At 37.6% G+C, this 18,874-nt stretch overlaps 1 protein-coding gene and 1 long non-coding RNA gene across 5 annotated transcripts in view; one reads left to right on the top strand and one right to left on the bottom strand.

The window, feature by feature from the left end:
- Window positions 1-833: 833 nt before the first annotated feature.
- LOC111341486 (sodium-dependent neutral amino acid transporter B(0)AT3) overlaps window positions 834-18,874 on the bottom strand; it is a 20,622-nt gene continuing 2,581 nt past the window's right edge. The window contains exons 1-10 of one of the 3 annotated variants that reach the window (XM_022948469.2): window positions 17,298-17,383; window positions 15,274-15,574; window positions 9,134-9,591; window positions 8,736-8,846; window positions 8,102-8,311; window positions 7,333-7,443; window positions 5,742-5,940; window positions 5,323-5,482; window positions 5,052-5,214; window positions 834-4,364 (exon numbers count right to left, since the gene is read on the bottom strand). In XM_022948469.2, the coding sequence (XP_022804204.1) occupies window positions 4,113-4,364; window positions 5,052-5,214; window positions 5,323-5,482; window positions 5,742-5,940; window positions 7,333-7,443; window positions 8,102-8,311; window positions 8,736-8,846; window positions 9,134-9,591; window positions 15,274-15,535 (1,926 nt within the window). In that variant the 5' untranslated portion in view covers window positions 15,536-15,574; window positions 17,298-17,383 and the 3' untranslated portion in view covers window positions 834-4,112. Of the gene's footprint in view, window positions 4,365-5,051; window positions 5,215-5,322; window positions 5,483-5,741; window positions 5,941-7,332; window positions 7,444-8,101; window positions 8,312-8,735; window positions 8,847-9,133; window positions 9,592-11,878; window positions 12,267-15,273; window positions 15,575-17,297; window positions 17,384-18,874 lie in introns of those variants that run through there. The other 2 variants (XM_022948468.2, XM_022948471.2) reach the window with 2 other exon arrangements.
- Window positions 12,470-18,874, top strand: part of LOC148741398 (uncharacterized) — an 11,808-nt gene continuing 5,403 nt past the window's right edge. Inside the window, exon 1 of one of the 2 annotated variants that reach the window (XR_015993664.1) lies at window positions 12,470-12,802. This is a non-coding gene — a long non-coding RNA (uncharacterized LOC148741398). Of the gene's footprint in view, window positions 12,803-17,523; window positions 18,551-18,874 lie in introns of those variants that run through there. The other variant, XR_015993656.1, reaches the window with a different exon arrangement.

Here is an 18,874-nt window from a genome sequence, read left to right as displayed (position 1 = left end):
TAAAGTTTGTATTGTATTTTACTGATACCAAACAGCGCGATGGTAGCGGCCAACCAAAAACAAGGAAAGCGTCCGTTTTACTAACTGTGAAAACGCCCTGGATCTGGAACAGGCTACTCAAAATCCGCAGGGTGAAATGAGCAAAAATAACAAAGGAATTCATCAGACCTGAGCACTCATGAAATTTAACTCTTCGAGAGTGGTGTTTTCTGTGCTTCTCAGTTTTACAGTTGTAAAAGGGGAAGGAGAAAAGAATTTCTATCAGGATGGCCTGACCGAGAGAGCCAAAATTCTCGCTAAAGGGCGAGTATGGGGGCTGCAGTTTTCCGTAAAGACCTCTAAAAGTAAATTCTGCAGTTGCCTTTGAGGTGGTGCAAAATTCATTCTAGGTGGTGCAAAATTCCTTAATGAGGATTCCCTGCTTGGATGACTAGATTTTTCTTTTCCAGTCTTGCAACGATAAAGTGATTCTTGCTTCAAGGTCATGCACTTTTACTTCTTGAAGAGCGCAAACTTTGTGGAGGTTACGCAAAATAACAAATTTCAAACCTTGTTAAGTTGATTTATTTGTATTTATCCACTCCACTGAGTGCTCCTTATTATTTGAAAGTGGCTTTGAAACTCACTCCAAGAGTGTAGTGGGACTTTTTCCTTGTCTTACGATAAGGGTAGGCAGTACTTCCTGTTGAATTTAACGTCAAGAAAACAGAGTAACATTCTTTCCCTATTCACTTCGGTTGTAATTACGTACTTTGATTATGCTGAAGTGACTCAGAATTTGGCTAAGTGGCTTGTACTTCTATTTAAAGTACAAAATGACAAAAACAAATGAGTGGACTATAATGACAAGAGAAGTTTATTTCATTTCACATTGCACACTAGTCGACGCGAGTAAGCATATAATAACTGAAGAACGATGAAAATGTTACATTAATATTACTAAGACTGCCATAGAGTCAAGCATTAAAACGGCCATAAAATACATCAAATTAGCTCTAAAATGTAATTGACTATTGCATGAATATATATCACTTGTTAAAGGAAAGAGTGATTTTTTTAAATAACCTTCTCCCATATTTTGCAATCAGGAAAGTTTTCGAAGCACTCACAAGCTCTCCAAAAACATCACTGCTCTAATAACAAGCGAGGAGCCCAGGTATAATGGGCGAACGAGCATTTGTATACAAGCCGTCTCACTTCATAGATCCTACACTAGCTAACAAGCAAATGGCTTTAGACCTTCAGATTACTAAATGTCATCATGATGTTATGAATTACATGAAAGTTCGAAGACGATACAGTTCTCATTTGGTTAAAATCTGACTTATCAAGTAATTATCATGGATAAAAATCAATTTTTGTGTACTGAATAAGGCTAAGTAAAAACTTAAGATTTCACCCATCCACCACTCATGATAACACAAACTATAATGTATTTTTTATCATTGGCAGTAACATAAAACAGAACTACTCATGGATAAATTTGTAAGCTGAACAAATATTATAACTGGTAAATCTAAAATCAGGGCAGGATATACAATTACTGTGGTTGACAAAGTCTTAAAAAGTTAAAGATCTCCTCCGTACCCATACAATCTAATAATTCTTTATGAAATTATTATTGTCACCATTTCATGTCACACATAAACTATGTTACGGCAAGCCTTTCATTGAAAAAGTCTAGTCATATTTTTCAATCTTGAAAACTTGAGCCTAGACCTTTCAAGACGGTAAATACGATCTGTTTTAATCGTATACATTCTCTACCTTTCTGGGATACTTTTGAATCTATTGTGTCATACTAGTAAAGGAAAAAGGGGTTGAATATAAAGAAAAACAATGTGATAAACCCCTAGAATTAAATGAGAGACTGTTTCAGAGGTATATCAGACCATCATTAGGTATGTTTGAGAAAAAAAAAACAACAACAACAACAGCAGCATTGAATTAAAAGATTTCCAACTGACAAAGTTCTCCACTAAATTTTGATGAAAGCTGAATAACCTTCAAAAGAAATATTTCCTTTGCATAATGAAAGCACTTTGAGAACTATAAAATTAAGAACAGAAGGACGTTCAAATATAATGGGCAAATTTTAGTTAATAAAGCAAAACAACAAGATCACTAACAAAGTCACCCTTATTTATCGCTATTATTCAATAAACAAAAAATGTTGTTTCTCCAAAGCTCAAATGAATTTCTCAGTTTCTTTTTGGTTTCAAGTTTCGATTCTGGTTAAGAAAATTAGGTGCAAGGATGACAAACATTTTATTTGCAAAGTCACCTGGACTGATCTGGTTTAATTAGTTTCAATTACATCATAAATATTTAGAATCACATGGTGTATGCAGTGCTTTTAATAAGACCCAGCACCCGCTGGAGCTCCGGCGAGTATTCTGTTGTGAGTCGCTGGGTATATTTCATGGCGCTCAAGTTGCAGTCACCATGTTCAAGTCACGCTCCAGTCACTCTCTGGCCGGTGCTGTACCAAGGTAGCCACCTACTTCAAATCTTATCGAAAGCACTGTGTATATGTATGTTGAAAATCTCACAACTGTCCTGCAGTTGGCAGACACCGCACCTGATGAACCAAACCTTGAAATCATAGCATCACTTATGAATAATAAATTGAACTTGACATCAGAGCGTCAGAGAAAGTTGTTAGTAAAAGATATCTACCTCTATCATGAATTTGGGTAAATAGCCAGCAAAAAAAGACTATCCACATTACTGACTTAACACTGTACTCTGGAAGATGAAAGTAAGAATTATCACAACTCTGTCAAACACAGCCGTTTGTGCAACAGCTAGAGCATGCACCAACCAACTTGTGGGGCCAAAAAAACTGTTGAAACCCACAAACCACAACAACTCGGGTTATCATTAAGAAATATTATTTGAACCCCGAGTATGGAAAGTTAACAGGTTTGGGCCTGCTCTAAGTACTTGGCTTAACAGCAAGTATATTTCAGTGCAAGTAAAGTTGGTTTATAGTAAAGCATTCTGGAGTCCTGAGGATGCACTTCAACAGGCTTGTGAAAACATGTTCACGTGCAGCCATAAAAAGCAGTAGGAGCAGTTCATACATGCATCACTGTTTGGATTGTACTTTCACAATTCTATCACCTCCTACAAATTCTTTTCAAGCTAAACCTGTGCACTATACTTTAAACAGACACCCACTAAAATATCTTTAAACACAACAAATATATATATCTTGTTAACCATGCGTGAGGGCCGTACTGGGAGAATATTGGCCCTTGGTCTTTTTTGCACGGACCGAGCGCAGCGAGGTCTGAACAAAAAAGAACAAGGGCTGATATTCTTCCAGTACAGTCCCGAGCAAGCTTGGTTAATAAGAGATTTATTATACGACTGAAGTTCAAAGGGACACAAGTGTGGTGTCATTTGGGACAATTCAGGACAGTGCCCAGTCCAATACTTAGAGAATATTGGACCGGCAATAGAGCATTTTGATTGGTTTATTTTAGTTATTGGCCCTCTGACTGCCCGAGTCGTGTAATAAATGAAATTCATATATCACCTCAATTTTTAGTATTTTTTTTTAAAAGACTATGAATTTTTTTAACGCAAGGAAAACACCTTTTTATATTTTGGCTAACTTTATACAGATAAAAGGAAGAAAAATTACCCCTTAACTCCAAAGCTAAATTATATACAATCATTAGCTTTAACATTGCTTGCTTAGCTGGCAGTTTTGTACCTGCACCCAAATGTTACCCTTCCTCCTTGCCTCAAAGTTCCAAAACCCACACAAAAGAGCTAATTAAGCAAGCATCTACAGACTGGGTTACTGTGAAGAAGAGCTCCCTAAAAAACCCAACCTGTCAGTTGTCTGTTGGCTGACAGATAACTAACAGGCAGCCAATGGGTTACTAATATTGGTGATAGAACCCATAATAATAAAAAGAAAAACAAAAATTTGACTATACTTAATGTGTACTTTTAAATGTTGAAGTTACTCTGTAGTTATACACTTTGAATCACTTATACCAACTGTTAGCCATCTGTCAGCCAACAGGTGTACTTAAAATTGTTGGCTGACAGGTTTTTTGAGGGAGTTCTTCTTGATAGTTACCACAAACTTAGCATTAATCCTCATCATCTCGAGTTCCAGACAGTGGTACTTCCATGGGTGGCAGGGGGACACGAGACAGTGATGGAGTGATTGATCCTGGGGGAATACGGTCACCCGCACTCTGTTGAGGCATTGGCTTCTTGTATTTCAAGATCCCAAAATAGCGCAGCAATGCAAAAATAGGAATGAAGAGCACTGATGTTGCTATAAGGAGGACAATGACAGCATAGCCCCATCCAGGATAGCTCAAGTCTGCTGTCTTGAACTGAAAACACCAAACAGAGGAAAAAAGGTTAATTTGGTTTTCACCTACATATATCATGTAAAAATAATTATGCCTGTAACCCCTTTAAATCACATTTATCACCTAATCTTTGTCTGCTTGTGAAATGTTACAAGTTCCATGCAAACAAATACTAATAATTTTGCAAGTTGATAACTGTAACTATGTCCATTTTGTTGTGTGGACAGTTTAAGCTCACGATTAAGTTTGTAATGCAAACCTCACCGATGTCTTGTCCTCTTTCTGTAGTTGTAATAATTTCTTTCTTAAAGCTAACTGTTTACCCTTCCTTAAGTATCCTTCTTCCCCCCTTGGAATAAAATCTTTTGGCTCTTCTGTATTTTCATAATTTTTTTCTATCTGTGCTTCTTTGTAGTTTTTCTACAACTTCTAGCTGCTATTGTGACCTTTTGACCATGTAGTTGGTCTGTGATCAAAGATTTGTGCTTCTTTCAATTCAAGAATAGGATGTAGTGGATTCCATGTACCACTAATCGACAAATTTGAATGACTACAGAGCAGAAAAACTGTTCTATTACAATGTCCAGTTACAAGGATGATGCATTGACTATCCTACTAGTGTTAAAATCATGCTGCCGATAACCAATCATGCTTAAGAATTTTTTTATAGTTTAGATTGACAAAGAAAAAATTGGCCTGAACACTCACAAGTTTAGGATCCCATGCTGTATATGTCATGGGCGTGATTGCTAGATTAATGATGCTAGCAATGAGAATAACAGAAATGAGGAAAGGTGATATATAGCGCCAGCAGATCCTCCAATATGGATGTGGCCTGAAGCCAATCATGTACTGTATGTCATCTTCAAACCTGTTGTGGAGAAAAGATCAAGATGTCAGAGCCACTTTGCAGAAAAGCCACACATACAAAACAAACACCTCCAATCATGGCTCTTCCTATATTGGGGTGTACTCTCACCTTTCAATTGTATAGATGTAACTCACACCAACAAGTTCAAACAGGCCAATGAACAGCAGAGGCAGTGTAGCACAGTAATTATCGAACATCTGGAGCCAGTATTGTCCAGAATGCTGGGTAAACAGTAACCCAACGATGTAACAGAAGACACAGATGATACCTACAAATAAATCCTATACGTTATGTTATGTTAACATTACCAGTTATCCCCACAGTGACCAAACTAGGAGAGCCCTAAAAGCTTTCTAATTATCTCACAACATTCTCTACCTCATGATACCCACACTCTGATGAACATGATATGACAAAGCAGATTCCTAATCACTGATGAGATACTGTACTGCATAATCTGGACATTTAGGACGTCATTTTGGTAGCACTAAACACACAACAGTTACTATAACAACCAAGACACATACCAGTCATGATCTCTTTCCTCCATGGCACAATTTTCATGTCATAAAAGGGAGTGATGACTCCTTCCAGAGTTCCAAACATGCTGCCAAGTCCAAGGGTCAGTAACATGGTAAAGAACAGCACAGACCAGAGAGGTGAGGCAGGCATTTTAACAATGGCCTCAGTGAAAGCAATGAATGTCAGACCAGGGCCAGATGCAGACTACAAAATTAGAGGAAAAGTCACCAACTAAACCAAGGGAGAGTCACAGTGTGAACAGTGTGGTATGTGGTAAGAGGTTAGAGGCTGGGTTGTTTAAATGTAGGTTAAGATAACCCAGGGTTACGGTGAAATTTAATTGCAAATCTGAAAGTTTTAAAATAAAATTCAGATTAATTCCATTTGTTTACAATTTGATGACTGAATGCTCTAAGAAGAATTGAGAAAATTATCTTAAAACAGCTTCTGAACAAAGAAATATAGAAACCTTGATTAAAATTTAACCCTGGGTAAGTGCTAATCAGTCTTTGAACAACTGGGCCCTGGTAAACTAACAGCAAGGAAATGATAAGCAAAATACGGTATGCGTATTTTGAGTATTAGTGCCAGAAATTTGAGATAAGAACATTGACCAAGATCCAGTTTTTTTATGTATTTATTTTGAGGTTTTGTATAATAGTCAAGTCTGTTGCTTGTACATAAATGGTATACTACTACTGCTTGGGAATCAACGAAGTGAAAGCAATAGTGCTGAAAAGGGCGTGTTTAAAACATGAAACGGTGAAACGACGAAATGGCAAAATGGCGAAGTGGCACTTAAGACAAGGGCCAAAGTTCTAAGGTATTACCATTCCACTGAAATCTCCATCTGTTGCCAAATTTACTCTGTGGATTAATCGCCACAAATAAAAGAAACATCTACAATCACAAATTTGTCGTCATGGACCTTTCGGTAAACTCGACTCCAGTCTCTCTCTGTTAACAGGGTGCAGATTTGACGCTTAGGATATTCCTCATCAAAATGGCGGCGTTTTGGGAAGAAAACGATTTGTTTATCTCGTATTTACCATTGAGCAGCGGCTATAACGTTATGCTTAGAGCTCCAGCAATCACATGGAATGGATGATGAAAACAGAACTCACTTCGTGATGAAGTTTACACGAGATATTTGGCAAATGTGTACTTTGCAGGGAAACGGAGTGACGTGGGATGTTTATATAAAATAGATACAAGGTAAACTCAAAAATTAGATGCTCGTTCCCAAACAGAATAAATCGGGCAACATTACAACTTCTATTGGAGCGGTAATATCTTATAACTTTGCCTCGTATATTTGGTACCATTTCGTCATTTCGCCATTTCGTGTTTTAAACACACCCCGCTGAAAACAAAACATGTACCCACCAGACCTGCTTCTAACATGTTCAGATTAAAATCTTTAAGCAATGAAGTGTTATCCAAATGACCTAAGCAGTAACATAATTATTTTGAGCTGTTCTGGATTGACATCATCGATATCATTTTCACTGACTGTACCCGTGTTAAAAATAGCTCTTATCCAATGAGCTTGTAAGAATTCTTCTGGTTATGATAATAAAATAACCTCCACCTTACCTGGGACAGCCAATGTTCCAAGTCCTTGCACTTCTCAGCAACCAAATCAGTTCCATTGGTGTCATTTATACGTCCATAAAAATCTTGACACTCATGGAAAGAACGAGTGGCCTAAAATGTACCAAATATCATACTTTTTAACTAAAAGTGATGCTATAACAAAGCTCCCTGAAGGGAAGTTAGATACTATACTCTGGTTCTAGTAAGGATATGAACAGGATTGCATATAAAATACAAAGTATTACAGATCCAGATTTGAATACAATTAAAGTTGAATTAAAAGGTTGGGTAAAAAAACTGAGCAAATCACCTGCTGAAGCAGATCCAGGGATGGTTTGGGTGGTTTGGTCAAACCCCTTAAAATTTCCCTCAAAAATTCTGGAAATCACGTTTTCAAAGACCTAATTTTCACAATCTCCCATGGAAGTATATGCCCTCAGACAATCCTCCAAGCCCCCCTTGACTAAATCCTGAATCCGCCCCAGACCTGGTTTAACATCAACTTAAAGGCTAGAATTTAGATTTCTGTTACTAGCAGATAATGCAGATGAAAGAGAAAAGGGAGAAAAATTGGAAAGAATGGGGAAAATGTGAGTGCAACATACAACAGTTATCCATTCTGGAATAAAATTTGTGATCTCACAAAAGTTACAAATATGAAGCAGGTCCTTTCCAAATCTTCATCATGTTGTAATTCACACCTTAAACTGTTGAAAGATATAAGTATAGAAGTGTACGCAACTTGAAAGAAGGGAATCTTAAGACAAACCTTGAAACCGAGGATGCTGAAAATTACAATACTGGCAAACACTGATGTTCCACAATTGATCAATGAGACCATAATGGCATCACGGTGGCAGTTGTTGTGCACTGGATTGTAACTGGACATGGCAATAAGTCCTCCAAAGGCCACACTTAGAGAAAAGAAAATTTGTGTTGCAGCTTCCAGCCACACCTGAGGATTTGCAAGCTTTGAAAACTGCAATAAAACGAGTCAGAGACGATGAAGAAATGGACGAGTAATCCACTTTGCTGCTACCATAAAATGAAAACATAGAGATTCCAATGATGCTATTCCAGCCAAAAACCTCCTACTACTGCTGACCTTGTATTTTCATTTACAAACTTTCCTATTTATATAATATTTACTCTGACAGAGGAAGACAATGTTTTCCCCCCTTTACTAATCCTTTCATGAAATCTTTCATCCTTTTTACTTATTTCTTAAGCCCTTTGTGGCATCCCAGCGCGAGCCCAGGGTAGGCATAGTTGGTGATGATACAAGTACCAGTAAACCTTCTTTCTCTCATGTGGCATTAAATTAGATTGGATATTTGAAAACCCACACATGGTATTATTAAAAGGTCCCTGACAAACATGTTGTAGAATGACTAGACACAAACCTGGGGTTTCAGCATGTGGGTAATTCCAGCACCAGCACCTTCCAAGCTGACACCACGACCAAAGAAGATGGTCAAGACAATGTAAGGGAAAGTAGCAGTAAAGTACACTGCCTGAAAAGTGATAAATAGAACAATGCCCTTAGAATCCTCATCAGAATTTTTCCACAATTTTTTTGGATTATGTTTAAGTCAGTTAGTTGAAAGAAATTTGGACGAGGCAGTCTAAAGTGAGGCAGTGTGAGACAATGTTAACTCATTATCTTCAAATTTCATATTTCCAAGGGTTTGCACCTTTAGAGTTAGAACTGTAGGGTTTCAAGGTTTTAGTAGATTTTGGGAAATAAATTGTCCCCGTCAATAGTCTTACATGAGCATACAGTAACCAGTTAATGAGTTACCTTTCCAGCTGACTGAACCCCTCTCATCATGCAGAGGAACACAACCGCCCAAGCTACTAACAACACAAGGACAAGATGCCAAACAAGACCACCACTCTCCTCAATTGAGGGAGTTACATCAAGGGCTTTTCTGTACCAATAGAACTGTGTATGACCAGCCTGCTCACACTCTTCATGCAATGTACCATTATCCAGTCGGGGGCACTCAGCATATGGCAGAGGGTCTTGAAATGATGCAAACAGATAATAGAAGCACCAGGAAATGACCATGTTGTAGTACATTCCCACAAGCAGACAGACAACAACACAGGCATAACCAACACCTCCAAGGTATGGGTGAATGGCATTCCATACTCCAACAGATCCCTGTCGCAGACTCTGGCCAATGGCGAGCTCAAGGAAGAACAGTGGGATACCAATGAGGAAAAGACTCAGGAAGTATGGAATCAAAAATGCACCTGTAAATGAAAAATAGTTCTGTTAGACTAAAACATGTTTTGTATAAGTAGTGACTCATAATCATTTACTGGTAATTATTTTATGAGCTAACAAAGACAAAAATGTAATGCATTAGAAAACACAGTCTAATTGTATTCAGAAGCAGGTTTGGGACTTGAGTAGCAACAGGGCACCTTCTTTGTTGTATTTTATTCATGTTTGAGCAACCAAACCACATGTTATGGGTTCTTAGAAAGGAATGGGGGAGTCCTTTTGTGTTTCTTGCCACAATTTACATGTCTTTGACTCTCTTGCTGCAATAAGTTTTATAGAACTACCCCTGTTCTGAACACATCAAAGTCTCATCTTTGATTTTCAATGCAAAATTACACAGTATGAGAAAACAATTGTTGTTTTGGGCTCATTGTCAAAAAACTCACAAAAGCTCAATTATCACATTACTTGAATGTTTTGAACAGTTATACAACATCAAGATCATTTTTAATTTTGTTAAATTTAAATTTCAGCGAATCATATTTGATGACCGTCAGTTACTGAACCTTTATAACCAAACATTGTGTGGAATATGAACTATTGATGACTGTGATCATTCTGCTAAGGTCCTCTGGCAAATCTGTCTTTCAAATTGACAGACTGAAGTAAATTCTGGAATGTTATTTATTAGTAAAGACATGTACACTGCCAGTAAAGAGACAAAGCCGTGAATAAAAAATTCCTTTAAGAAACACAGTTAAAAGTAGTAGGCCCATCTTCAGGGCACCTTTCTGCACCTATAGCATTGACAAACTAAAAAGATAGAAAAATCCACTGATTGATATTTTTGTGACTATAAATATTTTGGTGCGAAAAGTCCTTAGGTTAATCACAAGAGTTATTGCGAGTTTTTAGCACAACCAAATATGACTGTCTCTTATCTGTTTTGCCATAAAACAATGTAAACGAAGTAAATATTGATCTTCTGAGGAAACAATTTTCAGAGCATAACTCCCACAAGATACAAAGTTCAGTTTCACTGTGCAAAACCTTGTTAACCATCTTCATGTTAGCCTCAAGGTTCATATAAATGTTGATTACTGTGAACAGTGTTGATCCAACCAAGGAAAAATCACTTTAAAAGATTATTCGAAGCAGTGGTCCAAGTTTGACCTCTTGTGAATACCTGGCCGTCAGGAAACAGCAATTAGCCTTTGAACTGCCTAATCAAAATTCAGTGCCAAGAGATTCTGGTCCAAATTTAATTTATGCTTATCTGTTGATAAATATCCTGTTATAACCAAAGATTAACGTGACCAAACAAAGCGACCATGAGTACAATATTTTACAATAATAACAGTCACTTCACAAATAGATTTATTTTCAAAACCATAGTGAAATATTGTCGCGAAACATATTGGGCAAAACAAAAGCGGGTAGCGGGTTGCGGCTTGTCACAAAAGAGCCTTAACATAGTCCAGTCACACACGTCCAAGAGCGTGACTGCTTCAACAGCACCATTCTAAGCCCTCAAAAATCCGATCAACAGCAGACCAAACCATTTGTTTAGTATGCAAGTATTTTACTATATCAACCGTCCGAAAATTTTGTGAGAAGCTCTAGTTTTAAAAGGTAAACAACACAAAATCAATGAAGTAGTTGCCGCGGGAATTTTGGCGTGAATATGAACACAAGCAATCGACAAAAACAAAATTATCCGAGATAAGCGGGACACGCAATTTGTTTTGGATAAAGCGTTTCTTCGTATTTTGTGGAGGAAATATTTATCGTTGATAAAATCAGGCAGACGTACTTGAGCTAAACAAACATCAAAATCGTTTGCATCTAAACGAGCGAATACGTGTCGCACGCAGGTCTAATTTCAAAAGAAATTACTTTGATCCGTTTCGCCTTCTGCTTCTAAATAGCTAAAACTAAACAATGAAGTTCACCAAGTAAAACAGTAAAACACGGCTAATAAGATATCTCAAACACGATTTTCAAGTACTCATGCTATTAATTTCGCGTCAATGGGCCGGTCTGATCTCAAATTTCTTTTGAATATAATTTTCATGCGTAAATTTCTTCAGACCAAAGGAGGTAAAATAAAATCTTCCACCCGAAAAATTTTGAAACAGGCGTTATTCAATTACCAACAATACAAATAAGATTGCCGGTCCGCCAATTTTAACCTGTGATTAATAATAATCGGGGGTAGACCTCCATGGTTTTAGTAACCTTTCAACCGATTACATTTTGAGGTTTGCCCCAGACAAAAAGGCCTCAGCCAAGAACTGATGTCAGATAAAATACCTCCTCCGCTTTTCTGGCACAGATAAGGAAATCTCCATATGTTTCCAAGACCGACCGCGAAGCCAACAGTGGCCAAAATGAATTCTATCTTGTTTCCCCATCCTCCTCTGTCGTCCGCCACAGCTACCTCTGGTACAACATCGCTGTTTTTGGCTGATTTTTGTTCCGGGACTTCTAAATTTTTCCCCCGAGTTTCCGTGACAGTTAAATTTACGACGCCATCCTTTAAATTTGCACGAGACATGACTGGAAAGGAACCTCTAGCTCAGCGAACGGACGATTATCAACTGCACACTTGCTTCACCTCTGAGGGGCATATGAAAACAAACAGTGAAGGATGTGATGCACGTGGAAAGATCAAATTTCATTCATGACTTCTGGAATCTTTCGTTCCCTTGAGCAACTTTTTTCTCGTAGAAAAGCACTAAATCACACCATATAATGATGATCCGACTTCTGAAAAATACAAGTGCACTGCTCGTAAAATTCTAAAGTCTGAATGAAATAAAAGGAAACCACTCGTACATTACAAGCTCATAATTGACAGGTGCCAATCTTTATGCCGCGATTTTCCCAGCTAATTTATTTGATATTTACATTTTATTTGTTTCTTCGCGCACAATGGTCAGTTGGTTAAACATTTGTAGACAAAAGAGGTGCAACTTTACAGGCTTTCTTTTCGTTTTGAAACAGTTTGTTAACCAGTGTTGTGTTGTAGACTTACGGTGACATCGGTTCAAGCCTGTTGGGAGGTACTCTGCAGAGTTCTGGATAATTTAAAAAACGCTCTCCAAACAAATTGAATATTCCAGCCCAAATTCGATCGTGGAAATTCGTCTCCGCTCCGTAACTAGAACATTTACTTCGAATCTCCTGCCTACTACCTTCCAGTTAGAACAAGACGAGAATAAAACAAGAACCGAGGTAAGTTTGAAGATATTCTTTCGGCCTTTATTGTGTACGCGTTTGCTTTTAATTTTGTAAAAGACTCTATACGCACTCTTGTAACAATGATTTTTACTGTCCGATTTCATAACAGCGGGGGAAACACAACTTCCGTATTCAAGTTGACTCGTTAGTTCCCTTTGCATATGGGAATGTGAGCAGTTTCCGTTTGCCCCAACTTACGTTTGTATTCAAGTAGACTAGAGATAGCCGTTTGTATACCACACTGAAAATTTAAACCACATGCAAACAAGGTTGTAAGGTATACGAAATTCAATATACCTTTAAGGAGCCTACATTATTTATGGCGGGGGGAGGGCTGGCAAGAATAATGGGGGGGGGGGGTCATGATAAATTCAGGAACTAAAATGGGGGGTCATTAGACAAATTTGGGAAAAATGTAGGGGGGTCAAAAGCTTTTGTTATTACATATCATCTACAAATGTAGGTTTAAGTTTGTAGAACATTTCTACTACCCACCATGTAAGATATAAGGAACAATAGCTAACTTTGCAGACAGTACCATACCAAGCTGGACACAGTAACATAGGATATCTCTTATATCATGTCACCCATTTTACATCAACTTTAGATTTTAAACTCTACAACTGTATTTTCAAGGTGTTTCTGCAACAACACTAAATATCTGAAAGATATTTTTCACTTCTTTTAACCTAGCTGCTTTGATAGTCTTGGGGGGGAGGGGGGCTCGCTATTTTTGCAATTACCACTGGAGGAGTCACAACATTTTTAATTTTCATAGAGCGGAGTCAGGATATTTTGTTATTTAGTCTCACTGAAAATCTTGCCAGCCCACCCCCTCCCATAAATAATGAATGCTCCCTTATGTCAATAACTTGATCCCACAACTTATTGACTATAGTCCTAGGAATCCCAAAATTGTGGCGAAAAGAAGTCTTGAAAATAAGTCCGCCCAATTTTCAAGATTTTCCTCTGATTTCTCTTTGAACTTAGGAAGATCACGGTTTAGATATGGCTGAATTAAGCTAGCAACACAATCAACACCAGTTTGGTCCTAGGCTTTCCGAAATGACAATACCATTTCTGTCTCTTTTTGGGAGAAGGGGAGATATTTTTATTATTCTTTTTAAAAGTGGTAAAAATTGGTTGATAATTTTTTTCCAGATGTACTGAATCACATCATTCCTGATGGCAAAGAAAAAAAAAATGATGAAAAGAGGCTTTCGATTTAAAAATAGATATTTTTCTTCCTTTTATGTTCTCTAAAAGTGAACTGAAAAAGTGGCCGCTGAGGTAAAACAGTGAAAAACAAAGTATGCCGATTACTGCTGCAACTCGTCGCCCAAAGAAGTTCCCCGTCACATGATACATAACGCTCGAACTTAATGGCGGGAAGAAAAAAAACGTAAACAAATACACGTGATAATGAACGTTGGCGTAAAAGTCATTGACTAAGAAAAATAAATTGCCCTCTGCTATTCGAAGTACTCGCCCTTTTGATTTGAGTTAACGATACAGAATTAAAAAGATTTTTGTGATTGATAAGAATTTATGGTGAAATAACTACTGATAACAAGCTAACAGAAGTTAGCCGGAAAACGAGATCGAGGAGGAAAACTGAACACTTTGTTATAACAATAGCACAGAAGGCGAAAAACGTCACTTCGATTTTCTTGTGGTAGTGATGGGCTTGAAAAAGAGCCTTGAGGTAGAAAGAAGAGTGAGGAATAAACGGCGATTTTTTTCTCCGTAAATCCACTTTATTTTATTATGCGTGTGGATAGTTATATTTTATGACTAACTGCGTTCGCGGTCATGCAAATCGATTTAGGTGAATTTGTGGCGTAGTATTTAATTCACAGTTTCTTTTCTATTTTCTCATATTTTCATAAAATGTTTTCGAATTTAAGTTTTTGTTTAAATATAGCAGAATAAATATTCAAGAAATACATACACTTAGTCGAATGACGGCGTCTTTTGGAATCGCTATTTTTCACTTCGTCATTGTGGTCAAATGCGAATGAATGGCGGACAAGCTCTGTTTACTTGTAAATAGAATACAAGGAGAAAATGGATAAGAGCAGAAAAGAGACGTCGTGAAGCATAATCAGTCCTACAAAAGTGATAAAGCTTAAAAATTCAATTCGAACAGGAATTTCAGAACAAAAATAAAGCGAAAACTTTTGTTCCGTCCTGGTCGTAAAATTAGTCAATTTATCATGCGGAAGGTTCCATTGATGAATTAAAAATATCACGTTTTAACTCGATGAAGACACTTGAAAAAGTACTCTCCGTAGAAACAGAATTCACATGTGAAATACGTAGATAATTTCGTAGCTAGCGAAATGGTCATATTTTTTTCTTGAAAACATTTTCTTGTGCATTCATTTTACTACCAGTAAACATCTTAGTGGAAAGATTTTACTTAGTTGCCGACAAAACAAGTAGTAAAGAAAATGCCATATTACCTCCACCATTTTTCTGGCAAAGGTAGGGAAAACGCCATACATTTCCAAGACCAACCGCAAATCCGATGGCTGCGAGAACGAACTCGATTTGATTGCCCCACTTGCCACGGTCGCTATCAGCTTCGTAGATACGCACGGTTACTCCATTACTTTCAATGTCGGTGGTCGGATGCGGGTTATTGATCTCCTCAATTTCCTCGGTCTCGACGTTGAAGGCTATCTTCTTGGTGTCCGAATACTCAAGATCCTCTTCTTTGGCCATTTGTAATCCTTAGAAATGATGAAGTCACTGTCTACGTTTCTGCAAAACAAAACAGTGATCACTGAAACGATGGCTGGTCACGCGGACCAAAGCTGCTTAATATGCATGGTAATAACCATATGGCTCTCCTTCGCGTTGAATTTACGCTCTTTAACTTTTAGCTAAGGGCTGAATATTTCCTCACAAGTTGCTAAGATTCGTTTGTTATATTATCTTTTAAGTCTACTTGCCCGTTTCTTGAAGGTTTATAACACGTTTAATCAGAAGTGTGCGTTTTGGGAATGTAGATGCTAACAGTATATGTCGGATGAAATGTTTAACATTCGAATTCTGTGGTTACTTACAGTTTTTATCACTGGATTTTTTTTCCTTAAGCTGTAGCTTGACCTTTAACACAGGTTAAACTGTAAAAAGTACCCTCAGGTTTAAATGAATGTGACAATTTTTGAGAAAAAAGGAAGGAAAACTCGAACAAAATTGTCTTACTCTATTCTCAGCCAGAGCTGACCCGTATAGATATTAGAAAAAAAAATGAGTGATCATGCGAGTCGAAAAGATTAACTCTCTTTTTGGAAAATTTGTAGTCGAAATTGAACTTTTCTGAGGTCCCTTCGCCTACTTGAAAAACCAAACGCCTATCTTAGTGGTTGCTGAAAAAAAAAAAGCACACACACACACACACACATGCACAGAACCCCTACAGGCGACTAAATTCGTCTATTTGTGACGTCAAGAGTTCAAATATGGCGCCTAGTACGTCAACAAAGCTGTCAAAACAATGTGACAACTCTATTCAGGTGAGCCAAGTGTGTTGAGGCCCTAATTTTTTGCTCTTTCCTTCAAAGTGAAGCCAGTGTTTTCAAGGCGCTAAGCTGACCTATGAATGTTACCACACAGCGTTTTAGGTCCTGACTTGGAGGTAAATTCGATGATGCTCAGGTATTATAAACTTCGCATGTGGTACAACTTTCACCACTGAAGCGAAACAAATACCATGTGACGCTTCAAGAGGGGGCCGAGAAATTTCCCGCCAAAGGTTGATCATGTCTTTTGGGACTCATGGAGCTCGCGAAAATCACGCGAGGCGCGACAACTCGCTCACAATTTCGTGGAAAGTTGGAAGTTTTTCGTAAATTGGAAAAAAGATTTCTCTGACTTACTGGGCGAAACTCCCAAATTGTGGTTGCCGGCCGACAAACTGACGACAAGTGGTGCTGTCAAATTTAACTCAGTTTTGTTCAACCGAGTTTGAAACCTGTAAAGGCCGGACTTTCTATTCAAAAATGTGGTCGTGGCCGGCAAAAGCATTATAACGGCAACAGTACATGATTCGATTATAAATTAATTCTGTGATTATAAGGTAAAATGATTTCTGTTTGTTTATGCTCTTAATACTGGGCGCTTGATAGCGTACTCTTCTGTAGTACACAATTATTCTCACGCATAGATTTCGCAATGCAAAACAGAGATGTTATTAATCAGTCTTCCAATTCCTTGTGTGCCATCGAAATGTGCAGTCAATTAATTAATTTGATTTAATAGAGGTTCCTGAAAATCAAAATTATGATTCCGTTATTCTTTTTGATGTTTTATGAGAAAATTCGGTTTCAAAATATGGCCATTTCAAAGAGTTTGCGAACTAGAAAAGTGTGCTGACCTAATGTTTTGATCCACTTAAAAATGTACTGATGAATGGGCCAAACTGTGGAAGCCATGAATAATTGGAAAGATTTAAGAATGATATTTATGACATAGTTCTTACCTTCTAAGGTTGATCGACAGACACTTTGGCACAGGGACGAAAGCCGGGCAATTGGCTAACTTGGCAAAGATTAAGAGAGCTCTTTTTATTACAATTTCAACACGTGACCTGTGTACCTGTCTATTCCCGGCATTTACAGGATGTGGCATATTAACCAATAATAGCTATTGTACCTGTCACGCCTCTGAGATGTCTGGGTTCCTTCCAAGACATACACGGAATTTTCAAGACAATAGTTGTTATAATCGTTACTGAACTTAAATGTTGTTTTCTTTTATTATTTCACACTGAGCGTCTGGAATCTTGTTGGAAACTTTACGAAAACAAATTCCTTTATTTTTCCCGCTAAGTATCCTGTTAAGTATCAGTTGGTTCACTGCACAGGAAACATAAACATAAAGATGCACACGCTAAACTTAGACAAGCTCAAGTTGGAATTTCAATATTCAGTGTTTGATTATACAGGATCAAAAGTTGATATTTCGTCATTCGCCACCACATCATTAAAAAGCTTCAGAACTGGCAAGTTACAGTTCGTTTATGAATCCACATACTATGTTGGTGGCGATTCAAAACACGTTTTCATTCATCTTTCGCAAGAAAGCGAAACAATTCCATAACAAGTAAATTAAAACACCATGTTTGCCACGTGATTCGACAACTAACAATACAGAAACGTCCTATGTTAGGAGCTACTTTTATACTTATCGATTTCCATTTACTCTTAATGAGGATATATTTGTGCGTCGATTGGAATAAAATTTTAGCGCCAGTATACCAAAGGTTTCGAAAAGAAAACAAGAACAAATTCTGGTTTCCCACGGGTTCTTTGGCCTCGAGGCCTTCCATTGTTGTTTAAACACACGTAACTCAGTTTTATGTCTTTGCAAAACGGTTCAGTAGGTCAAGTAGATTCTTATCTTCTTGGCGCATTTTCAGTGAAGTGAACCGTGAGATTGCGAATGAAAACCTACTTCACGGATCACGGTGCAACAAAAAAAAGTCACACTTACCTTAATTGCAAGTCTAGTGATAGTTTCACTTGATTTCATTTGATGGTGTTCCCGAGTCACATTCGCGGTCAAGAGGTTCTCAAAATATTTTTTAACTCATTGGAGATGTGGTACTGTAATTTCGGGTCTCAACGATATTTTTCTCGTTTGTTGAAATCAGTGTTTGATGTTACAAATATATCGCATGCGTGGAGTGCAAGCTAGTTCACGAAGTTCATAAATCAAGCGTGTCTGCTGAAGGTAACATATTTTTGTTTGAAATTTCTGTACTCAAGTAACATTGCTATAAATACTAACCCTCTTTTGAGGAAAATGGAGAATTCTCCGTTTTGCAAGGCTACCTTGCAGGAAGAAGAGAGAGAATTTTTCTGCACATACCACCTCCAGACAAGGCAACACCATTTACTTAATTTTTGTTGTCGTATCGTTTTTGTTATGCATAAATATGGGAAATTAGATGACAAATTTTGAATACACCTCAGCTGGATGTCTTGAAAGCAATGCGCCATTATTCTTTGAAGTTCTATGCTGGACTTGTTGTGTATGCGTACGTTACCAGTTAAA

Source organism: Stylophora pistillata, chromosome 1 (genome assembly GCF_964205215.1).
Source record: "Stylophora pistillata chromosome 1, jaStyPist1.2, whole genome shotgun sequence".
Classification (NCBI taxonomy): Eukaryota; Metazoa; Cnidaria; class Anthozoa; order Scleractinia; family Pocilloporidae; genus Stylophora; species Stylophora pistillata.
Note: the sequence above shows the minus strand (reverse complement) of the source record. Positions and strands in the feature narration are given on the sequence as shown.